The sequence below is a fragment of the Doryrhamphus excisus genome, linkage group LG14 (genome assembly GCF_037039965.1).
Source record: "Doryrhamphus excisus strain RoL-2023G ecotype Guam linkage group LG14, RoL_Dexc_Guam_v1.1, whole genome shotgun sequence".
Lineage (NCBI taxonomy): Eukaryota > Metazoa > Chordata > Actinopteri > Syngnathiformes > Syngnathidae > Doryrhamphus > Doryrhamphus excisus.
Window position 1 is genome coordinate 18631442 of NC_136370.1, and position 19100 is coordinate 18650541.

General features: G+C 35.9%; 1 protein-coding gene across 1 annotated transcript in view; it reads right to left on the reverse strand.

The window, feature by feature from the left end:
• Nucleotides 1-19100, reverse strand: part of LOC131140248 (calpain-1 catalytic subunit-like) — a 59285-nt gene that overhangs the window by 1836 nt on the left and 38349 nt on the right. Inside the window, exons 3-23 of the mRNA XM_078796302.1 lie at nucleotides 15185-15244; nucleotides 12659-12913; nucleotides 11565-11634; nucleotides 11317-11435; nucleotides 10954-11087; nucleotides 10682-10856; nucleotides 9223-9297; nucleotides 8425-8510; nucleotides 7992-8066; nucleotides 7700-7860; nucleotides 5980-6146; nucleotides 5848-5859; nucleotides 5538-5746; nucleotides 4854-4905; nucleotides 4731-4781; nucleotides 4354-4411; nucleotides 4213-4274; nucleotides 3139-3207; nucleotides 2843-2921; nucleotides 842-958; nucleotides 594-646 (exon numbers count right to left, since the gene is read on the reverse strand). Coding sequence (XP_078652428.1) covers nucleotides 594-646; nucleotides 842-958; nucleotides 2843-2921; nucleotides 3139-3207; nucleotides 4213-4274; nucleotides 4354-4411; nucleotides 4731-4781; nucleotides 4854-4905; nucleotides 5538-5746; nucleotides 5848-5859; nucleotides 5980-6146; nucleotides 7700-7860; nucleotides 7992-8066; nucleotides 8425-8510; nucleotides 9223-9297; nucleotides 10682-10856; nucleotides 10954-11087; nucleotides 11317-11435; nucleotides 11565-11634; nucleotides 12659-12895 — 2061 coding nt within the window. The 5' untranslated portion in view covers nucleotides 12896-12913; nucleotides 15185-15244. The remainder of the gene's footprint in view (nucleotides 1-593; nucleotides 647-841; nucleotides 959-2842; nucleotides 2922-3138; nucleotides 3208-4212; nucleotides 4275-4353; nucleotides 4412-4730; nucleotides 4782-4853; nucleotides 4906-5537; nucleotides 5747-5847; nucleotides 5860-5979; nucleotides 6147-7699; nucleotides 7861-7991; nucleotides 8067-8424; nucleotides 8511-9222; nucleotides 9298-10681; nucleotides 10857-10953; nucleotides 11088-11316; nucleotides 11436-11564; nucleotides 11635-12658; nucleotides 12914-15184; nucleotides 15245-19100) is intronic.

Genomic DNA, 19100 nt, shown 5'->3' on the forward strand with positions numbered 1-19100 from the left:
GCTGACATTTAGCATTAGCTGCATTAGCTACACTGATGTAATGCTACGTGGTTAAGAATCCAGTTGTGTACCAATATACTGGATGCTAGCTGACATTTAGCATTAGCTGCATTAGCTACACTGATGTAACGCTACGTGGTTGTCAAGGTCTGGATGCTAGCTGACATCTAGCATTAGCTGCATTAGCTACACTGATGTAACGCTACGTGGTTGTCAACGTCTGGATGCTAGCTGACATCTAGCATTAGCTGCATTAGCTACACTGATGTAACGCTACGTGGTTGTCAACGTCTGGATGCTAGCTGACATTTAGCATTAGCTGCATTAGCTACACTGATGTAACGCTACGTGGTTGTCAAGGTCTGTATGCTAGCTGACATTTAGCATTAGCTGCATTAGCTACACTGATGTAACGCTACGTGGTTGTCAAGGTCTGTATGCTAGCTGACATTTAGCATTAGCTGCATTAGCTACACTGATGTAACGCTACGTGGTTAAGAATCCAGTTGTGTACCAATATACTGTATGCTAGCTGACATTTAGCATTAGCTGCATTAGCTACACTGATGTAACGCTACGTGTTTTTTTTTTACCTCGGATTCACGGAGCGTCACGGTCATTCCATCGGAAAAGCGGTTGAAGATTTCTGATGAGCAGATTGAGAATAAGAAGGTTGAGAGTCTGACACACAAATCCAAACTTAGCAGCCCCTCCCAGGTGTAAAAAAAAAAAAATATATATATACAAATATAGCCCTACATGTTTGTCATTGGGAGGATGGAATATGGAACATATTTTTCATGGGCTGCACCAGGAGTATTTACTATCCGTATGGACCTACTTTTCATGAAGCCAAGGCGAAGAGCCAGACTGATGAAGTTCTCCAGCGTTACATGTCCAGAAGGAGTCCCGTAGCGTAAAACCAGCATATTTAACATGTCCTCACTGACCCTTGTTCCTGGAGAGACACGGGGATAGGAGCAGAAATATGGCCTGGGTTGTATTAATTACATATTTCAAAAATATGGACAACCTTTAGCAACTGATGACTCAATTGTTTTGAACCAGACCAAGATTTTTTTTTGGGGGGGGGGGCAAATATATAAAACATTACAGTGCATTTCTTGCATCAATCAAAATATAACTTTCCATTATTTACATTTATATATTATAGTATATTATTATATTGTATAGTATAGTATATTTACATTTACATCAAGTCTTGTTTTCCCCTGTTATTATTATATATTATATTATTATTATTATATTGTCATTATTATCATTATTGTTATAATCGTTATCATTATTACCATTATTATTGTTATTATCATTATCATTGTAATATTATTATTGTTATTATATTGTCATTATTATCATTATTGTTATATTCATTATCATTACTACCATTATTATTGTTATTATCATTATCATTGTAATATTATTATTATTATATTGTCATTATCATTATTGTTATATTCATTATCATTATTACCATTATTATTGTTATTATCATTATCATTGTAATATTATTATTATTATATTGTCATTATTATCATTATTGTTATATTCATTATCATTATTACCATTATTATTGTTATTATCATCATTGTAATATTATTATTGTTATTATGTTGTCATTATTATCATTATTGTTATATTCATTATCATTACTACCATTATTATTGTTATTATCATTATCATTGTAATATTATTATTATTATATTGTCATTATTATCATTATTGTTATATTCATTATCATTATTACCATTATTATTGTTATTATCATTATCATTGTAATATTATTGTTATTATATTGTCATTATTATCATTATTGTTATATTCATTATCATTATTACCATTATTATTGTTATTATCATTATCATTGTAATATTATTGTTATTATATTGTCATTATTATCATTATTGTTATATTCATTATCATTATTACCATTATTATTGTTATTATCATTATCATTGTAATATTATTATTGTTATTATATTGTCATTATTATCATTATTGTTATATTCATTATCATTATTACCATTATTATTGTTATTATCATTATCATTGTAATATTATTATATTGTCATTATTATCATTATTGTTATATTCATTATCATTATTACCATTATTATTGTTATTATCATTATCATTGTAATATTATTATTGTTATTATATTGTCATTATTATTATTGTTATCATCGTTATCATTATTACCATTATTATTGTTATTACTATCACCGTTATTATAATCATCATTAATATTACCATTTTCATCATTATAGTTGTAACAATTTTTGGATTTTTTTTGTTTTTATTTTTTTTGTTTTTAAAGAAGCAAAAGCCCTTTTTGCAAGATATAATCATGTTCATGCCACTGTCTTGTTTTCCCCTGTTATTATAATTGTAATATTATTATTGTTATTATATTGACATTATTATCATTATTGTTATAATCTGTATCATTATTACCATTATTATTGTTATTATTATCACAATTATTATAATCATCATTAATATTACCATTTTCATCATTGTAGTTGTAACAATGTTTTGATTTTTTTAAATAAAAAAAATGTAATTATTTAATTTTAGAGACTACATTGCTTCTTGTAGAGTGCTGCATCATTCCATTTGTTGTTTTCTGAAATCCGCAGTATTTATGCTTTTATTGTTTTATTTATTAGCCCACTTTTCCCCCCCTAAGTGTAACATTTAGATATCATTTTCTGGATTGCATGTGTCTAATCTTGTGCTTGTAAAAAAAAAAAAGCGTGAATGTACTCAAATAGTAAAAGAACTGTCCATTCCGTCGTACACATAATAAATAAGATGGCTTTACCTAAAGCGTACATGGAATTCTTCAGCTCTCTCAGTGACAGGCCTCCATTTTGTGACACGTCAGTGCGCAAGAAAACATCCTTGAGATTAAAACAAAAAACGTTATGCTCAAATCACAATAAATCAACAACTGGATTTTCTAGTTGTTTCAAAATAGACTAATGTTTAATTACTGTTATTACCCCCCTCTACTGGAGACTATACGCAACTACACACAATTCCCATTGTATACAAGCAATAGCATCAGTACTTAGCAAAAAGCTATTGTTTATTGATTTTTTTAATATATGCCTTTACCTTGTACATGACAATCTTGGTCCACAGATCAAACAGTTGCTCAGCGTTCAGTTTTCCAGTGCCAGGTGTCTTTTCAGATTAACATCAAGGTGTAAGACCTGGACATACTTCACACATGCTAATACCCACACAAATGGAAAGATGTAACAACACACAGAGCGCGGTGTCGCCGTTGCGCAGTGCTTCGGTGCACACGCCGCCATCTTGTGTAGCACAACTCGGCAGCTCTGCGTGCGCAGTGTATAGGTATATATAAGTAGTTTACAGCCGCGCAGTAGGGCGTTTTAATGCCTTATCGCGTTAAGAATTTCAGAAACAATCAGTAAAAACGTTGAAAGTCGAAAACGAACAAACTAGTGCTACACAAGATGGCGGACTCGCGGCGACAAATACGTACTTTTACGTAATGTAGTTCTGTGGGTAATACCGCTATTAGTTTGTGCCTACTGTTGCTTTAAGAGCAAGGCAGCGCTGAATGGAGGGGGAAATCTTGCGAGAGTACGATAGTGGGGCTACCGCGAGATCAGGAAGTAAAGCCGACAAGGTGGCTAGCGCTAGATCTTGGGGCTGTCTGAAATCGCTGTAAACACTAATGTAAATTGAAAATGACTCAAAAAATTAATATAATACATTGAAATTTAATGGATGGGGTAACATATATCAGTGGATGACGTTGTACGTTGACGATGTTCACACTTAATAGGTTGTGTGCTAACCGCGCTAATGCTAATGCTAGCTGTTAGTGTAGCTAAAGTTGGCGTGTTTTGTAATTGTGTGTGTTATGTGACTCTACAATTAACATTTATTTGATGATTTCATTTATGTCTATTGTGTTTAATAATCTTTTCTATGTTTTCTGGAAGTGCAGATTTTAGATGTTGGTGCAAGTCAGGATACCCAGCACCTAGTAGGACCAATATTCAGTGCTAGGGACAGTCTTATTATTGTTAATGCTGAACATTCCATGTCCAGTCGGGAATAAAGACCCACATAAAATTTTGTGATTGGTCCAGTCCTTCCATTGACCCGACCACATAATGAAAATATTTTCTGTATCACTTAAATAAAGGATACGCTCATCAAAGCAACCATGCTGCGGCACGCATCGATGCTGAAGTCCCCATTTTTCAAGTCCTCTATCAAAACAAACACATCAGAACCACACAATGAGTCCTCCTTTGATTGTTCCATTGGTGGAACATTTCCAAACGATACCTTTCAAGACGTTATCATTGAGAAGCTTCTGAAGCAACACGGCGTCCACTTCATCATACTGTAATGAAACAGGATTTTGTGATTAACTGGCATTAGCTTGGCGTGACAGCGCATACCTGTATGTCAAGAGGCGTGCTGAAGGAAGCAAAACAAGACCGATGAAGTTATGATCCCTGCTTCATTCAGGCATAAAACAAATGGGTGTGCCAAAACGGAAAGTACCAGTTTAAATTGTCAACTCCAACTTTCACATTGAAAAGTTGAGTGTTGCGCTACTATTGGTGACGGAGCATTGCAGAGATGCTAGTTTGATTTAATCAGGTATATTTTAAGGTATTCAATTGGAGGAAAAAGGGTGGATGCACATATAGTATTACCTTGTCAAACAATTGCTGGAACAAGATTTTCATGTCCTTATTCTCCTTGGACTGCAAAACAATTAGAAGGAAAAAAATATATAATGAAAAAACAAAGTGCTTGTAACATGTTTGAATCCCAACCTCTTCCACGTCCGTATGTCCATGGTCATGGTCATGGCCACCAGAATTCTCACTACGGAAGGAGAACGTACAAAGGATTTACTTGACAAAAAAAAATCAACACAATCGTAACAATTTGTACTAAAAGTTTTTTAAAACAAATGTTACTGCTTCAGTATCACCTAAAATTCACTCACTAATTTCAATTATAAGATAATTAACACTACACATGAAATTTGATGTAATTATCATTGTAGTTGCATATCGAATTGTTCACCACAAAGAGATTTTCCCTACTTATTATAGATAAAAACGTATTTCCATCTGCGATTAAATGCGATTAATTGCGAGTTAACTATGCACAAAAAATGCAATTAATCAAGATCAAATAATTTAATCAATTGACAGCCCTAGTATTATTTAGTTAATTCCCGCGATGTTATAGGTTACATTGTCATGAAGTTATTTAGTAAAATCAATATACTTTTTGCAGGAATAAATAATATACAAACATGTACCAATACAAGTTAAAAATAATATAATAATATATATAATAATGCATTTCGTTTGAGCACAGCAGTGCTGCCTCTGTCCATCAAAGGGAACCAGAGGAACCCAAAGGGTGGCTGATGTCATTGCAGCACTCCAATGAATGCGTTGCTTTATTAATGCATTATTGGAAAAATTGAAACGTTAATATCTTACTGAATGTGGGTCTCTGACTTGGAGAGGATGGTCAGGATGAAGGAGGCAGTCTCGTTAGCGTTAAAGGTGGATGGTACAATCAGGTATTCGCCAGGTTTCAACGCGATGAGTTCCATCACTTCACGGGCGTTTAAGTATTTTTTGGACTGAGCAACAGGTCGGTTTCTGCTGAAGAAAGCGGCGGGAAACTTCCCCTTCTGTGGCTTCAACTGGAATCACATTTGATGCACAGGATAATTTACTGTGAAGTACCCATTTTTAGAAAAACATAATCACGAGGTTGTACTGGTAAGGATGGAAATACACTCACTTCTTCTGGAACCTGAGTGACGAAACGTGGTTCGTGTTAGGGACAGAAAAAAAAAGTTTGTTGATTCCTATGACTTCATTAAAATAAATAATACAACTCGATTTTTAAATCATCTGCAATGGAAATATTCACCTCAAAGACGGAGAATCCAATGTGGAGATTCTTGACCAGGGCTCTGTTTCTTTTGTCCGGCTTTTGCATGAGCGACACCAGCATGTTGATGTCCCCTTGTTTGGCAGCACATGCACTTTCTAGCTTGTCAATCGTTACTCGGTACTGCGGATTAGTCCAGAAGCTATCTGTACAGTAAACAAACAATTTCACCATTTAAGCTTTGCTTCTTCCTACTCCTTTTGGACATGTGGAACTGTGTACTGATTATGTGATGCGTTCAATTGTAATCTGATGCATGTTCAAATTAAATAAAACCATTAAAAAGTAAAAAAAAAGTAAAATAATTTAAAAAAATTAAAAAATATATTAAAAATAAATAAATAATAAAAAAACGTATTAAAAAACATTATAAAAAAAACAAAAACCTTAAACTGTATTATGGAAAGCAGGAAGTGAACAAATGTAACAGTTACTGATTGTAAAAGTACCAGATGGAGGGGTAGGATTTAATAAGCTTTGCTTCTTCCTACTCCTTTTGGACATGTGGAACTGGGAACTGATTATGTGATGCATTCAATTGTAATCTGATGCATGTTCAAATGAAATAAAACCATTAAAAAGTAAAAAAGAAAAATAAAATAATTTTAAAAAATTTAAAAAATATTAAAATAAAAAAAATTAATAAAAAAACTTATTAAAAAACATTATTAAAAAAACAAAAACCTTAAACTGTATTATGGAAAGCAGGAAGTGAACAAATGTAACAGTTAGTGATTGTAAAAGTACCAGATGGAGGGGTAGGATTTAATAAGCTTTGCTTCTTCCTACTCCTTTTGGACATGTGGAACTGTGTACTGATTATGTGATGCATTCAATTGTAATCTGATGCATGTTCAAATTAAACAAAAACCATTAAAAAGTAAAAAAAAGTAAAATAATTTTAAAAAATTAAAAAAATATAAAAAAAATGAATAAATAAAAAAACTTATTAAAAAACATTATAAAAAAACCCAAAAACCTTAAACTGTATTATGGAAAGCAGGAAGTGAACAAATGTAACAGTTACTGATTGTAAAAGTACCAGATGGAGGGGTAGGATTTAATAAGCTTTGCTTCTTCCTACTCCTTTTGGACATGTGGAACTGGGAACTGATTATGTGATGCATTCAATTGTAATCTGATGCATGTTCAAATGAAATAAAACCATTAAAGTAAAAAAGAAAAGTAAAATAATTTTAAAAAATTTAAAAAATATTAAAATAAAAAAATTAATAAAAAAACTTATTAAAAAACAAAAACCTTAAACTGTATTATGGAAAGCAGGAAGTGAACAAATGTAACAGTTACTGATTGTAAAAGTACCAGATGGAGGGGTAGGATTTAATAAGCTTTGCTTCTTCCTACTCCTTTTGGACATGTGGAACTGGGAACTGATTATGGGATGCATTCAATTGTAATCTGATGCATGTTCAAATGAAATGAAACCATTACCATTTAATAATTTACCAACAGTTTCTTGATAATTTAATGTGATGCGAAAATCAATGGAACCTCCATTTTTGTTATTGTTTGTGTATGGCAACTAGCTAAAATGCTCGGGCTGAAACTTTCAAAAGTTGGTCGTACCTAATCTCAAAAGACATGTGATTGAATGTGATATTGTGTTCTGTTTTTGCTCAAATTTTGCTAAATTCATACACATATTCTTGCATTTTGGATTTTGTTATGCCAAATGTACCTGGGAAGTTCATGCATCCTCCGGCTGTTTTTCCAGCCAGCCATCTGCCCTCGTAGAAGGACGTCTTCCAATGGCAGGATGATTCTCCGTCAAGGAATTCGGGGCATAGACAGCAAATGTCAAGGTCATCATAGAATCTACAGAAATCTTCCAGGCACATCCTGTTGGAATGGTCACATAGAATAACATACAGCTTGAATACAATGCTTTTAAAATGACGTAAAACTGGAGCCATTGGAACGTGAATATTGTACTATTATGCATATTTGGGAACCAATGTGAGCGTGCTTACCAAAACTCTCCATTGTCAAAAACAGCAAGACACATATCTCGATCCTGTTGGCTCACTGTTTTCCACAGAGGTGACCTTGAAATGCATTTTGGAGAAATGTTTTTATTGTCTTCAACTGCAATTTATTGTCTTCATACATGCAATAAATACCGTTAATAATAACAACGTGACTGTTATATAACAGGGGTTGGCAGATTCTGGCTCCAGAGTTTCAGTTTTTTTTTTTGTACAAGCAATGACCAGACCTTGACCCACCGGTGAAGACTCATAGAGCATTTTAAATTCATTTTCTAAAGGTTCTTGGCACTTGGTTTTATTAAGAAAGTGAAAGCAGATAGCAAGGTTTTTTGACACCGTTTTTCACTATGCGAGTCTCAACGTGACATCGCTAATGTCAGTGAATTGTTGGGTTTTGATAGATATTGGTCCTTACCCATCACTCCAGTCTCCGTTCCATTCCACTTTGCCCCAGGGGTTCAACAAACGCACCATTTTTACGACTTGCCCGCGGCTCATCATCTGCTCCATAAACACAACAAGAACACCCGGTTGGAATCGAACCTAACCTTCTTATACAAGTTTTATTTTCATTAAAGGGGACCTATTATGCTCATTCTGCCCACTCCGTTGTGATTGGTCACACGTCCAAAGTGCTTCCTGACTATGAACCATATAAGGAGATCCGCCCGTCTGTGACATCACAAAGAGGCAGTTTGACCACGCCTTTTGAAACCGAGCGTTTTGAACCATCCCAAACGTCTTTCAGGGCTCACTTCCAAATGCACAAAGCTTTTTTCCATCTGCGATTAAATGTGATTAATTGAGTTAACTAGACCAAAATGCAATTAATCACGATCAAATATTTTAATTGATTGACAGCCCTAGTATTATTTAGTTAATTCCCATGATGTTATAGATTACATTTTCATGAACTTATTTAGTAAAATCAACATTTTTTATTATTAATAATAAATATATAAATAATAAATATAATTAATATACAAACATGTACCAATACAAGTTAAAAATAATATAATACATTTTGTTTGAGCACAGCAGTGCTGCCTCTGTCCATCAAAGGGAGCCAGAGGAACCCAGAGGGTGGCTGATGTCATCGCAGCACCCCAATGAATGCGTTGCTCAGGCACAATGCATTATTGGAAAAATGTAAATGTTAATATCTTACTGATAACAGGTCCCCTTTAACAGAAAAGGCAGAACAGCAGTTCACCTGTCTGACTCCTGTGATAGTGTAGGCGTGGCCTTCGACCAATCCATTGGGCAAAACGGTGTTGGCAGATGTCTTCTACAAGTCAAAGCAAGCATGTATTAGATAAGCACAGGGTGACGGAACAGGAAGGTGGCATGCAATTTGAATGCTCCATGTTTATTTAGACATTAGAAGTACCTTCACCCCATTATGATATATTTCTTTCTGACTGGAAGCTTTTCTTTCAAGTGAAAAGCTTGCTCAATGGCTCTGAATGAACATGGCGTCTACTGTAACTACCATGACCTGAGATCTGTTTTCAGTACAAAGATGAATTGTGAAGAGCGTCAGCTCGAGCGTTCCAGTATGTTGTCATGTCACCAGTTGAATTAATCCACAGGAATTATGCGCAATATCACTTTTTATAATTAACATTTATTAATCATCATTTGCAAATATTATGTCAATAGCCATGAATATATGGACCCAAATATTCCAGTTGCATTTGCTTTATTTGCTCAAACGGAAAGAATTGAACAGGGATGGAATATTCCTTTAACCAATCCGATTGAGGTATCTTGTACCCGCTCAAACGGAAAGTTGTCAGACTGCGTTCTTCTTCGTAGTGTTTTTCTTCTTCTGTTGTTTATTGGCGGTTGGCAAGCAGCTTTCGTATGCATTAGCGCCATCTGTGGAACAGAATCTAAACCCTTCTATACTTTATTATTAAAAAGAAAATATATATCTATATAAAACATGTCCTGAGTTTAATTATAAAATATTAGCAAGAATTTGATCTTTTCCTGTTTAAATTGATCCCGGGTGCGTTCTTTCAGCGCATGCTCAGATATGACGTAACACGCAGATCCAGACGTTCTTCACTTTTAAAAATGGAGGCCAGCAATCGGCACTGGACTAAGTAAAGTTTGTTTTGGATTCAAACTAAATTTCAAGACTGGACAGACGAAAAACTGACAATACGGAGTTATTCCGACAAGTGAAAGAAAAACTCAGGGAAGTCGCTATCACGTGATGTTGATGTTTACGTTTTACTGGGCATGCCCTATTGACTATTCTGGTTGATTTTCACAAACGCATGTAGACAAGAGATTGGAATATTCCTTTCTATGGATACCATTGTTTCCAGAAAGGTGATTGGGAAAGAGAAAAAGTGGTGATGTAAAAACATGGCTACTGTGGAGTGTCTGTGGTGTAAAGACTGGCAGAGCAATGTAATATTGGTCCGTGTGGCAACACCTGCCTTGTTCCTCCCATAGACTTATTGATGCACGTGTGAGGTCGTGGTCACATTTTGGAACATTTTTGGTTAGTGGTGTGCCACAAGATTTTTCCAATGTAAAAAAAACGTGCCGTGGCTCCAAAAAGGTTGAAAAACACTGATGTAGCATATACTCCAAAGAGCTTGTGTGGTCATTTGTGTTTTGAACCAAAATAAAATTTGTGGTCATTTTACGCTTACCCCCTGAGGAGTGCCACATCCCATCAGTGACTTGAATTGTCCGGCTCTGAACATAATCTCCCAAAGGTTTGAGGGTGGTTCTGACAGCTGGATACAAATATGGACACCGCCCGTGAAGTCCACCAACGCCTCATTGGGTGTTCCAGCATTCATGTCTGAGTAGGATCCACACACTCTGATACAAATATTGGAATTAAAAAACACACAAAATCAAGACATATCATTTGGAAAACATTTTAAAGAGAAAAATAACTGCAAATATGTTTCCGTACTTAGCATAAGCTTTCTCCAACAAAGCAGGCCAAAACTCTGTTGGGTCTTTGGAGTGTACAAAAATGAGTGTGCCATTGAGTGTTGGGAGTTTGTCGTCAATGGTGACATCCACCCATCTGCCAAATCTCCAGAACTGGAAAGTTGTGAAACATCCAAAATCAACCCAGGAAGTGCTTTGCCGTACGGTTCATTAATTAGTTAAATACTAAATATGTTACACATTACATTGTATTGATTGTATTTTCTACTTATTTGTTACCAACATTTTTCCTTCATGGGAACGGAGCATGAATAAAACATAACAATTGAAAATCAGTTCAAAAAATGTTTCAGAACATTTGTTTGTCATGCTATATATTTACCCGAAAATGGAACAGCCCACAGTAGTCCTGAACAAAGTTTTGGTCAAGAGGAACAACTTGCTCGAAGATGCCTCTCTGAAATGTCAGTGCACCCATGGATGCAAGAAACCAGCAGTTTCCTAAGAGAACACGTTAGAACAACAGTCCGCTAATTCGCACCCTGGCAGTCAAGTACAAGAGGATGTCATGACACAGCCGAAAACACAGGAAAATACTGTGTACGCATACTGGATCGGTCATTTTCTTACCAAGGAGACCTTGACCAAAATCAAACCTGGAGACGCCATCAGTAACAAAAGATGGATTGGGAACAAGTTTCTGTAACAGAAGGGTTGTAGACTCATTGCGTTAATACACCAATACTGTAAATACTTACATTACCGTTATGTCATTGTATGGTCATATCACCTCGTACTTCGGTACGAGGTACATTATTTAAAAAAAACTACAAAAAAACACCTTAAATGATATTAGGAAAGCAGGAAGTGAACAAATGTAACAGTTGCTGATTGTAAAAGTACCAGATGGAGGGGTAGGATTTAATAAGCTTTGCTTCTTCCTACTCCTTTTGGACATGTGGAACTGGGAACTGATTATGGGATGCATTCAATTGTAATCTGATGCATGTTCAAATGGAATTAAACCGTTAAAAAAATATTACAAAAAAAATTAAAAACCATAAAAAAAATATAAAAAAAGTAAAATAAAAATAACTTACATTCGTTCACTTCCTTCCTGAAATAAAACCATTAAAAAAATGTAAGTAATTAAAAAAATGTAAAACAATTTTTAAAAATAAAAAAATGAAGTAAAAAAAACTTAAACTGTATTATGGAAAGCAGGAAGTGAACAAATGTAACAGTTACTGATTGTAAAAGTACCAGATAGAGGGGTAGGATTTAATAAGCTTTGCTTCTTCCTACTCCTTTTGGACATGTGGAACTGTGAACTGATTATGGGATGCATTCAATTGTAATCTGATGCATGTTCAAATGAAATAAAACCATAAAAAAATTAAAATAATTTTTAAAAATTAAAAACATTTTTATTAATAAAACATTTAAAAAAATAAAAACTTAAACTGTATTCTGGAAAGCAGGAAGTGAACAAATGTAACAGTTACTGATTGTAAAAGTACCAGATGGAGGGGTAGGATTTAATAAGCTTTGCTTCTTCCTACTCCTTTTGGACATGTGGAACTGGGAACTGATTATGTGATGCATTCAATTGTAATCTGATGCATGTTCAAATGAAATTAAACCATTACCATTACTAATAAATGCAAATTATGATGACTGCAAACCTTTTTTTTTTAAAGTGAATTGTCGTACGTATTCCTTACCGCTGGTCTGAGCCACTGCACTCTTTTCAGGTCATCGGGGCTCAGTAAGTTGTTGCCAATGCTTCTCCTGTCAGGGGGGAACATATCATCGATGTACCGTACTTGGCGGCTCAGGCACATCTCTTTCAACATCTGGTAGTCTTGCTTTAAGAAGTTGTCAGGGTTGTCGATGGTTCCATAGCCGTCTTTGCTGTGGCGTGCATTAACGATGCTCATGCAAACACCCGGTGGAGGCATTTCTGTTGGGATTGAGTTCTGTTTAGGAATAAGAGTTATATTATTAAGATTTACTGGTTTGTTTTTGTTACTGCGTGTCCTAGAATGATAACAGCAACAACTTGGAGGATTGCTCCAACATCAGAGGATTGCTATAGCCAGCCATCGACAGTGGAACCGGTTTAAGTCAATATCGTTTATGTCAACAACCCATCTAAGTCAACCAACCCATCAAGTCCTGATCCAACGTCAATAAAAAGCAATCTCCTGTTAAGCAGGCTCAAACCCACACACACACACACACACACGGTGATTCAAAGTCGAGTGCATTAACCACTGACAATGATAAACAATCCTTATGCGAGACATGAACATGTATTTTTTTTTTTGTAGCTCGGAATGCATGTAACAGGATGTATGTGTTCTGCCTATAAGGCCTTCTGAAAAGGCCGCCAACGCAAATTGTTTATTTATTATTGTTATTAACGTTGTTACTCCGAAGAAGCGCATTACTGACATAGTGACACCTTGCCACACCACACCGTGCGACTAGCGGCTAGCGGCTAGCGACTAGTGGCTAGCGACTAGCGGCTAGCAGCTAGCGACTAGCGGCTAGCGACTAGCGGCTAGCGGCTAGCAACTAGTGACTAGCGACTAGCGACTAGCGACTAGCGACTAGCGGCTAGCGACTAGCGGCTAGCGACTAGCGGCTACCGTGCGACTAGCGGCTAGCGTGCGACTAGCGGCTACCATGCGACTAGCGGCTACCGTGCGACTAGCGGCTAGCGACTAGCGGCTAACGGCTACCGTGCGACTAGCACTACCGTGCGACTAGCACTACCGTGCGACTAGCTAGCAGGCTAGCAGGCCCCTGCTAAAAGGTAACGCTACATATTAAAGTTGCCACCAGTGCTGCTTTTTGAGTTTATAAAGTTAAAGTGACAGCTATGTACTTCATCAACTGTGACTTACCCCCACTTGGTCCTGTGATACCGGTTTTTGGTCCGATTTTGGTGATGAGAAGCATAGTTCCGGTTAGTTATTGCGGTTACTTGCATTAACGATGCTAAAAATGTTCATGGGATTAATTCAATCAATTAGTTACTATGTTTATGATATTTTGACAAGTATCAATATTTCTGGTTCTTCTCTTTGAATTATGTGTTTTTGCTCTTTTTCCCCCATTTTTGCTGTTTTTATGTTAAATTTTATGTGGCAAGTATCAGGTGATGTGATTTATTTTAGTGTTCCTCCAGCATACAAGAATATGGCAGCGGGTGTGATCAATAAAGTCTTGTAAGAACGGTGAATGCCATGCAGCAAAACATCCATCCATGCATTTTCTATGCCGCTTATCCTCACGAGGGTCACGGGCATGCTGGAGCCTATCCCAGCTGTCTTCGGGCGAGAGGCGGTGGCCAGCCAATCACAGGGCACATATAGACAAACAACCATTCACACTCACATTCATACCTATGGACAATTTGGAGTCAATGCAGCAAAACATGAAATAGAAAATACAAAGTAATCGATGTAAGTATAAACTAACATAAGATGTTTAAGGGGGGAAGTAATGAAAAGGTAAAACTAACATAAACAAAAAGGAAGGGAATCTCCCACACGGAGGTGAAGTCATAACAGACACGACTAACCTGTGCAGTGGAATGCGTGTAAGGTTGTCTAAGGATAGCAGTAGCTCCTAGTGAGGTCTGGGTGAGGAGGCTCAAAGATACTCACAGGGAACCAAAGAATATCAAAGACGACATGGATCTTATATAAAACCCTTGTTCCATTTGGTTTGTTCCATCAAACCAAAATAAAGAGTCAGCATTGATGGCCAAATGAAATATAAACACAAAACAGGAACTACAGGAAGTGGCGGAAATTATTAAAATAAAGAAAAAAAGCTGATTCATTTTTTTTTTTTAAGCAGTCATGGGGTGCACTTTGGACACTATCGTTTAGAGACCATTACAGGGGTTTTGAACTGTAACCAATGAGCAAGACCTCCCTTTAACCCCTTGCCTTTTAGGGTGCATGCAGAATTTTGCACAAAAAAAAAAATGCAAAAATCCCATAGCTACAAAAATATATCAAAATATGTTATGAGTAGCATAAAATATGTGGTCTGTGCTCACAGTTTCGGAATTCCTTTCTACTTTTAATAACTGAAACGGCCCAACCACAGCAGATATAATTGCACATGTGTATGATTTGCAACAACAACAATAGCAATTAATAATTGTGCATTTCATAATCAAATATCAAAAGTATTTCCGAATATATTTATAAAAGTCAATGTTAACTCACCAGGGAGGGTGTGTCTCTTGTCGTGTTGTGTTGTGTTGCGTTGAGTCCAGGTAGATCAGCCTGTGTGAGAAGGAGAGGCTGAGGTTGTTATATAATGGCAGATCGTACCTCAGGCTACAGTAGTAAGCATGAAAATCATCACCTCTGAAAGTCCACCTGTGTCACGATGAATCGTACACCGCAACATTTTTTTAATGGTTGTTGAATGTTAAAACTGTCCTGACTTGTTTGAGGTTTGTCAATCGTGTTTTGTTTTGTTTCGACAGTATGCACACACACACACACATACACACACACACACATACATACACAGCCACGACTTTCACTGTTCTGTTTATGTACAAGTTATACACCTGGCACGCCATTCATGACTAAAAATTTATTTACACCTTGTCAAGAACCGACTTGCCCCCATAAGGTGGTGGGAAAAGTTAACCCATTCATGTGACTATGGTAGACTATGTTCTATTATTAGTATCCATCAGTATCGGACGATTTAAGTGAAAAATCGTGTTATGCCTTTCTACACTCATCACCTATGGCTAGTACCGTATTTTCTGGACTATACGTCGCTCCGGAGTATAAGTCGCACAAGGCCAAAAATGCATCATTAGGTAGAAAAAAACATACATAAGTCGCACAATGCCAAACATGCATAATTAGGTAGAAAAAACATACATAAGTCGAACTGGAATATAAGTCGCACAAGGCCAAAAATGCATCATTAGGTCTAAAAAAACATACATAAGTCGCACTGAAGTATAAGTCGCACATTGCCAAAAATGCATAATTAGATAGAAAAAAACATACATAAGTCGCACTGGAGTTTAAGTCACACAAGGCCAAAAATGCATAATTAGGTAGAAAAAAACATACATGAGTCAAACTGGAATATAAGTCGCACAAGGCCAAAAATGCATAATTAGGTAGAAAAAAACATACATAAGTCGCACTGGAGTGTAAGTCACACAAGGCCAAAAATGCATAATTAGGTAGAAAAAAACATACATAAGTCAAACTGGAATATAAGTCGCACAAGGCCAAAAATGCATAATTAGGTAGAAAAAAACATACATAAGTCGCACTGGAGTATAAGTCGCACAATGCCAAAAATGCATAATTAGGTAGAAAAAAACATACATAAGTCAAACTGGAATATAAGTCGCACAAGGCCAAAAATGCATAATTAGGTAGAAAAAAACATACATAAGTCAAACTGGAATATAAGTCGCACAAGGCCAAAAATGCATAATTAGGTAGAAAAAAACATACATAAGTCGCACTGGAGTATAAGTCGCACAAGGCCAAAAATGCATAATTAGGTAGAAAAAAACATACATAAGTCGCACTGGAGTATAAGTCGCACAAGGCCAAAAATGCATAATTAGGTATAAAAAAACATACATAAGTCGCACTGGACTATAAGTCGCACAAGGCCAAAAATGCATAATTAGGTATAAAAAATCATACATAAGTCGCACTGGAGTATAAGTCGCACAAGGCCAAAAATGCATAATTGGGTAGAAAAAAACATACATAGTAAGTCGCACTGGAGTATAAGTCGCACAATGCCAAAAATTCATAATTAGGTGAAAAAAACATACATAAGTCGCACTGGAGTATAAGTCGCACAAGGCCAAAAATGCATAATTAGGTAGAAAAAAAACGTACATAAGTCGCACTGGAGCCTATTCCAGCTGTCTTCGGGTGAGAGGCGGGGTACACCCTGAACTGGTGGCCAGCCAATCACAGGGCACATATAGACAAACAACCATTCACACTCACATTCATACCTATGGACAATTTGGAGTCGCTAATTAACCTAGCATGTTTTTGGAATGTGGGAGGAAACCGGAGTACCCGGAGAAAACCCACGCATGCACGGGGAGAACATGCAAACTCCACACAGAAATGGCCGAGGGTGGAATTGAACCTTGGTCTCCTAGCTCTGAGGTCTCCCGTGCAGCCCTGACGGCCAACATATGCCACAAAAACAATGTTGCAGGGGTAGCAAGATATGCCATTTGAATAGCAAACACTTAACAGCCTATGGTGAGTTTCCAAGGCAAACAGCCGCTAAGTAAACAATGTGAAGAACACTCGACCGTGTGTGCATGACAGGTCAGAAGGCCAAGGGAATAGCATGAATTAATTAATTACTAATTTTATTAGTAATGCCCCCCTTTATCCTGGCTAATCATTAGGAATACATTGAATTACTCCCGGATTGGAGCATCCCTTGTCAAAACATATTGAAATACATGTGATATGTACTATTCTGATCCCAGCACACCTTGGAGAGACTGTCTGTCAAATAGCCTGGGAATGCCTCAGGATTTCTCCATGACCTGACCCTGGATAAGCGGAAGAAGATAGTTGGATTGCTTTCTACAGTGGATGCATTGTGATGTAGTACTTTAGTGCCCTCTTGTGGCAGTAATTATTATTATTATTTTTTTACCTCATGGTGTGTGGGTATTTTAGTACAGTAGAAGTACAGTATTAAGATTGTTTTTTGAATGCAATCATCACATGGCCAAATGTAATTACATTTATTTTATTTATTCCTTACTAAAAACAGATCATTACAAAATCTTCTGTGCTGAAAAATCCTTGGCAAACAAACATGGCCGTGCCATTGTTTGTGTGTGTATGTGTTCATATACTTCATTTGTTCAGCAGTTTTTTGTGCACATGGTGATTACTAAGCACATTGTGGTGTTTTGTTTGAGTCATTGTGCGTTTCTATGGACCGGATTGTTTTGCCATCCCAAAAGCGACAGACAGTTATTGTCTTTGTTTAGCATCCAGTTGTTACGTTGTCATCATAAACGGCTTTTGGTAATGGTAATGGTTTAATTTCATTTGAACATGCATCAGATTACAATTGAATGCATCCCATAATCAGTTCACAGTTCCACATGTCCAAAAGGAGTAGGAAGAAGCAAAGCTTATTAAATCCTACCCCTCCATCTGGTACTTTTACAATCAGTAACTGTTACATTTGTTCACTTCCTGCTTTCCTAATATAATTGAAGTTATTTTTTCCCTTTAATTTAATTTAATTTAATTTAATTTAATTTAATTTAATTTAATTTAATTTAATTTAATTTAATTTAATTTAATTTAATTTAATTTAATTTAATTTATTGGGTACCATAGTAAGTGTCAATACAGTGATATTATATATATATATAGCACATCATGACTGGTTCAAGACTCTTCATCCTTGTATTTAGCAAACATCAACTTAGAAATAAAAATTTAGAAATAAGTAGTTAGTATGTTCTCTGTAGGCGGCATTATGAATTATCCTTACTGGCCTTTTTTGCAGTACATTTAGCGAGTGAAGATTGCTTTCATGCTGTTTATTGAAGGCATTTAGTGAAACCACTGTTATAGTAGTGACTGCCCAAACTTTATGTAACAGTGCAGGTACATTTTGAAATGTTTTATAACTTTGCGTGTATGACCTTAGCATGTTGAACTTCTTTCCAGAAATTGAAACAAGACTGAACTAACATTATTATATATAAGTCAAAATGATAGTATTAGTTGTAGCAACTCTACTAATCATTTATGTTGATATGTTGCATTTCATGATGTCAAGACAAATGTAATACAAATTGTAGTGGATTAGTTTTGTGTTTATGCTCTTTTTGTTTGTTTATGCTAAAACAACTACAGTTACCTTAAAGGTAAAAGCCATGAAGTGTTTAAACCCCTTACATCATATACACAGCGTAATATGCTGACGTTCCTCTGCGTGGTCATATTTTATCCTTCTTTCGATATTAACATCATTTCAAAGAAACAGTATATTGCCTGCGGTTATGTATTTTTTTGCAAGATCGGCAATGATATAATGACTAAGTGCAAACAAAAGGAGTCCAAATTCCACAGTAGGGCACACTCG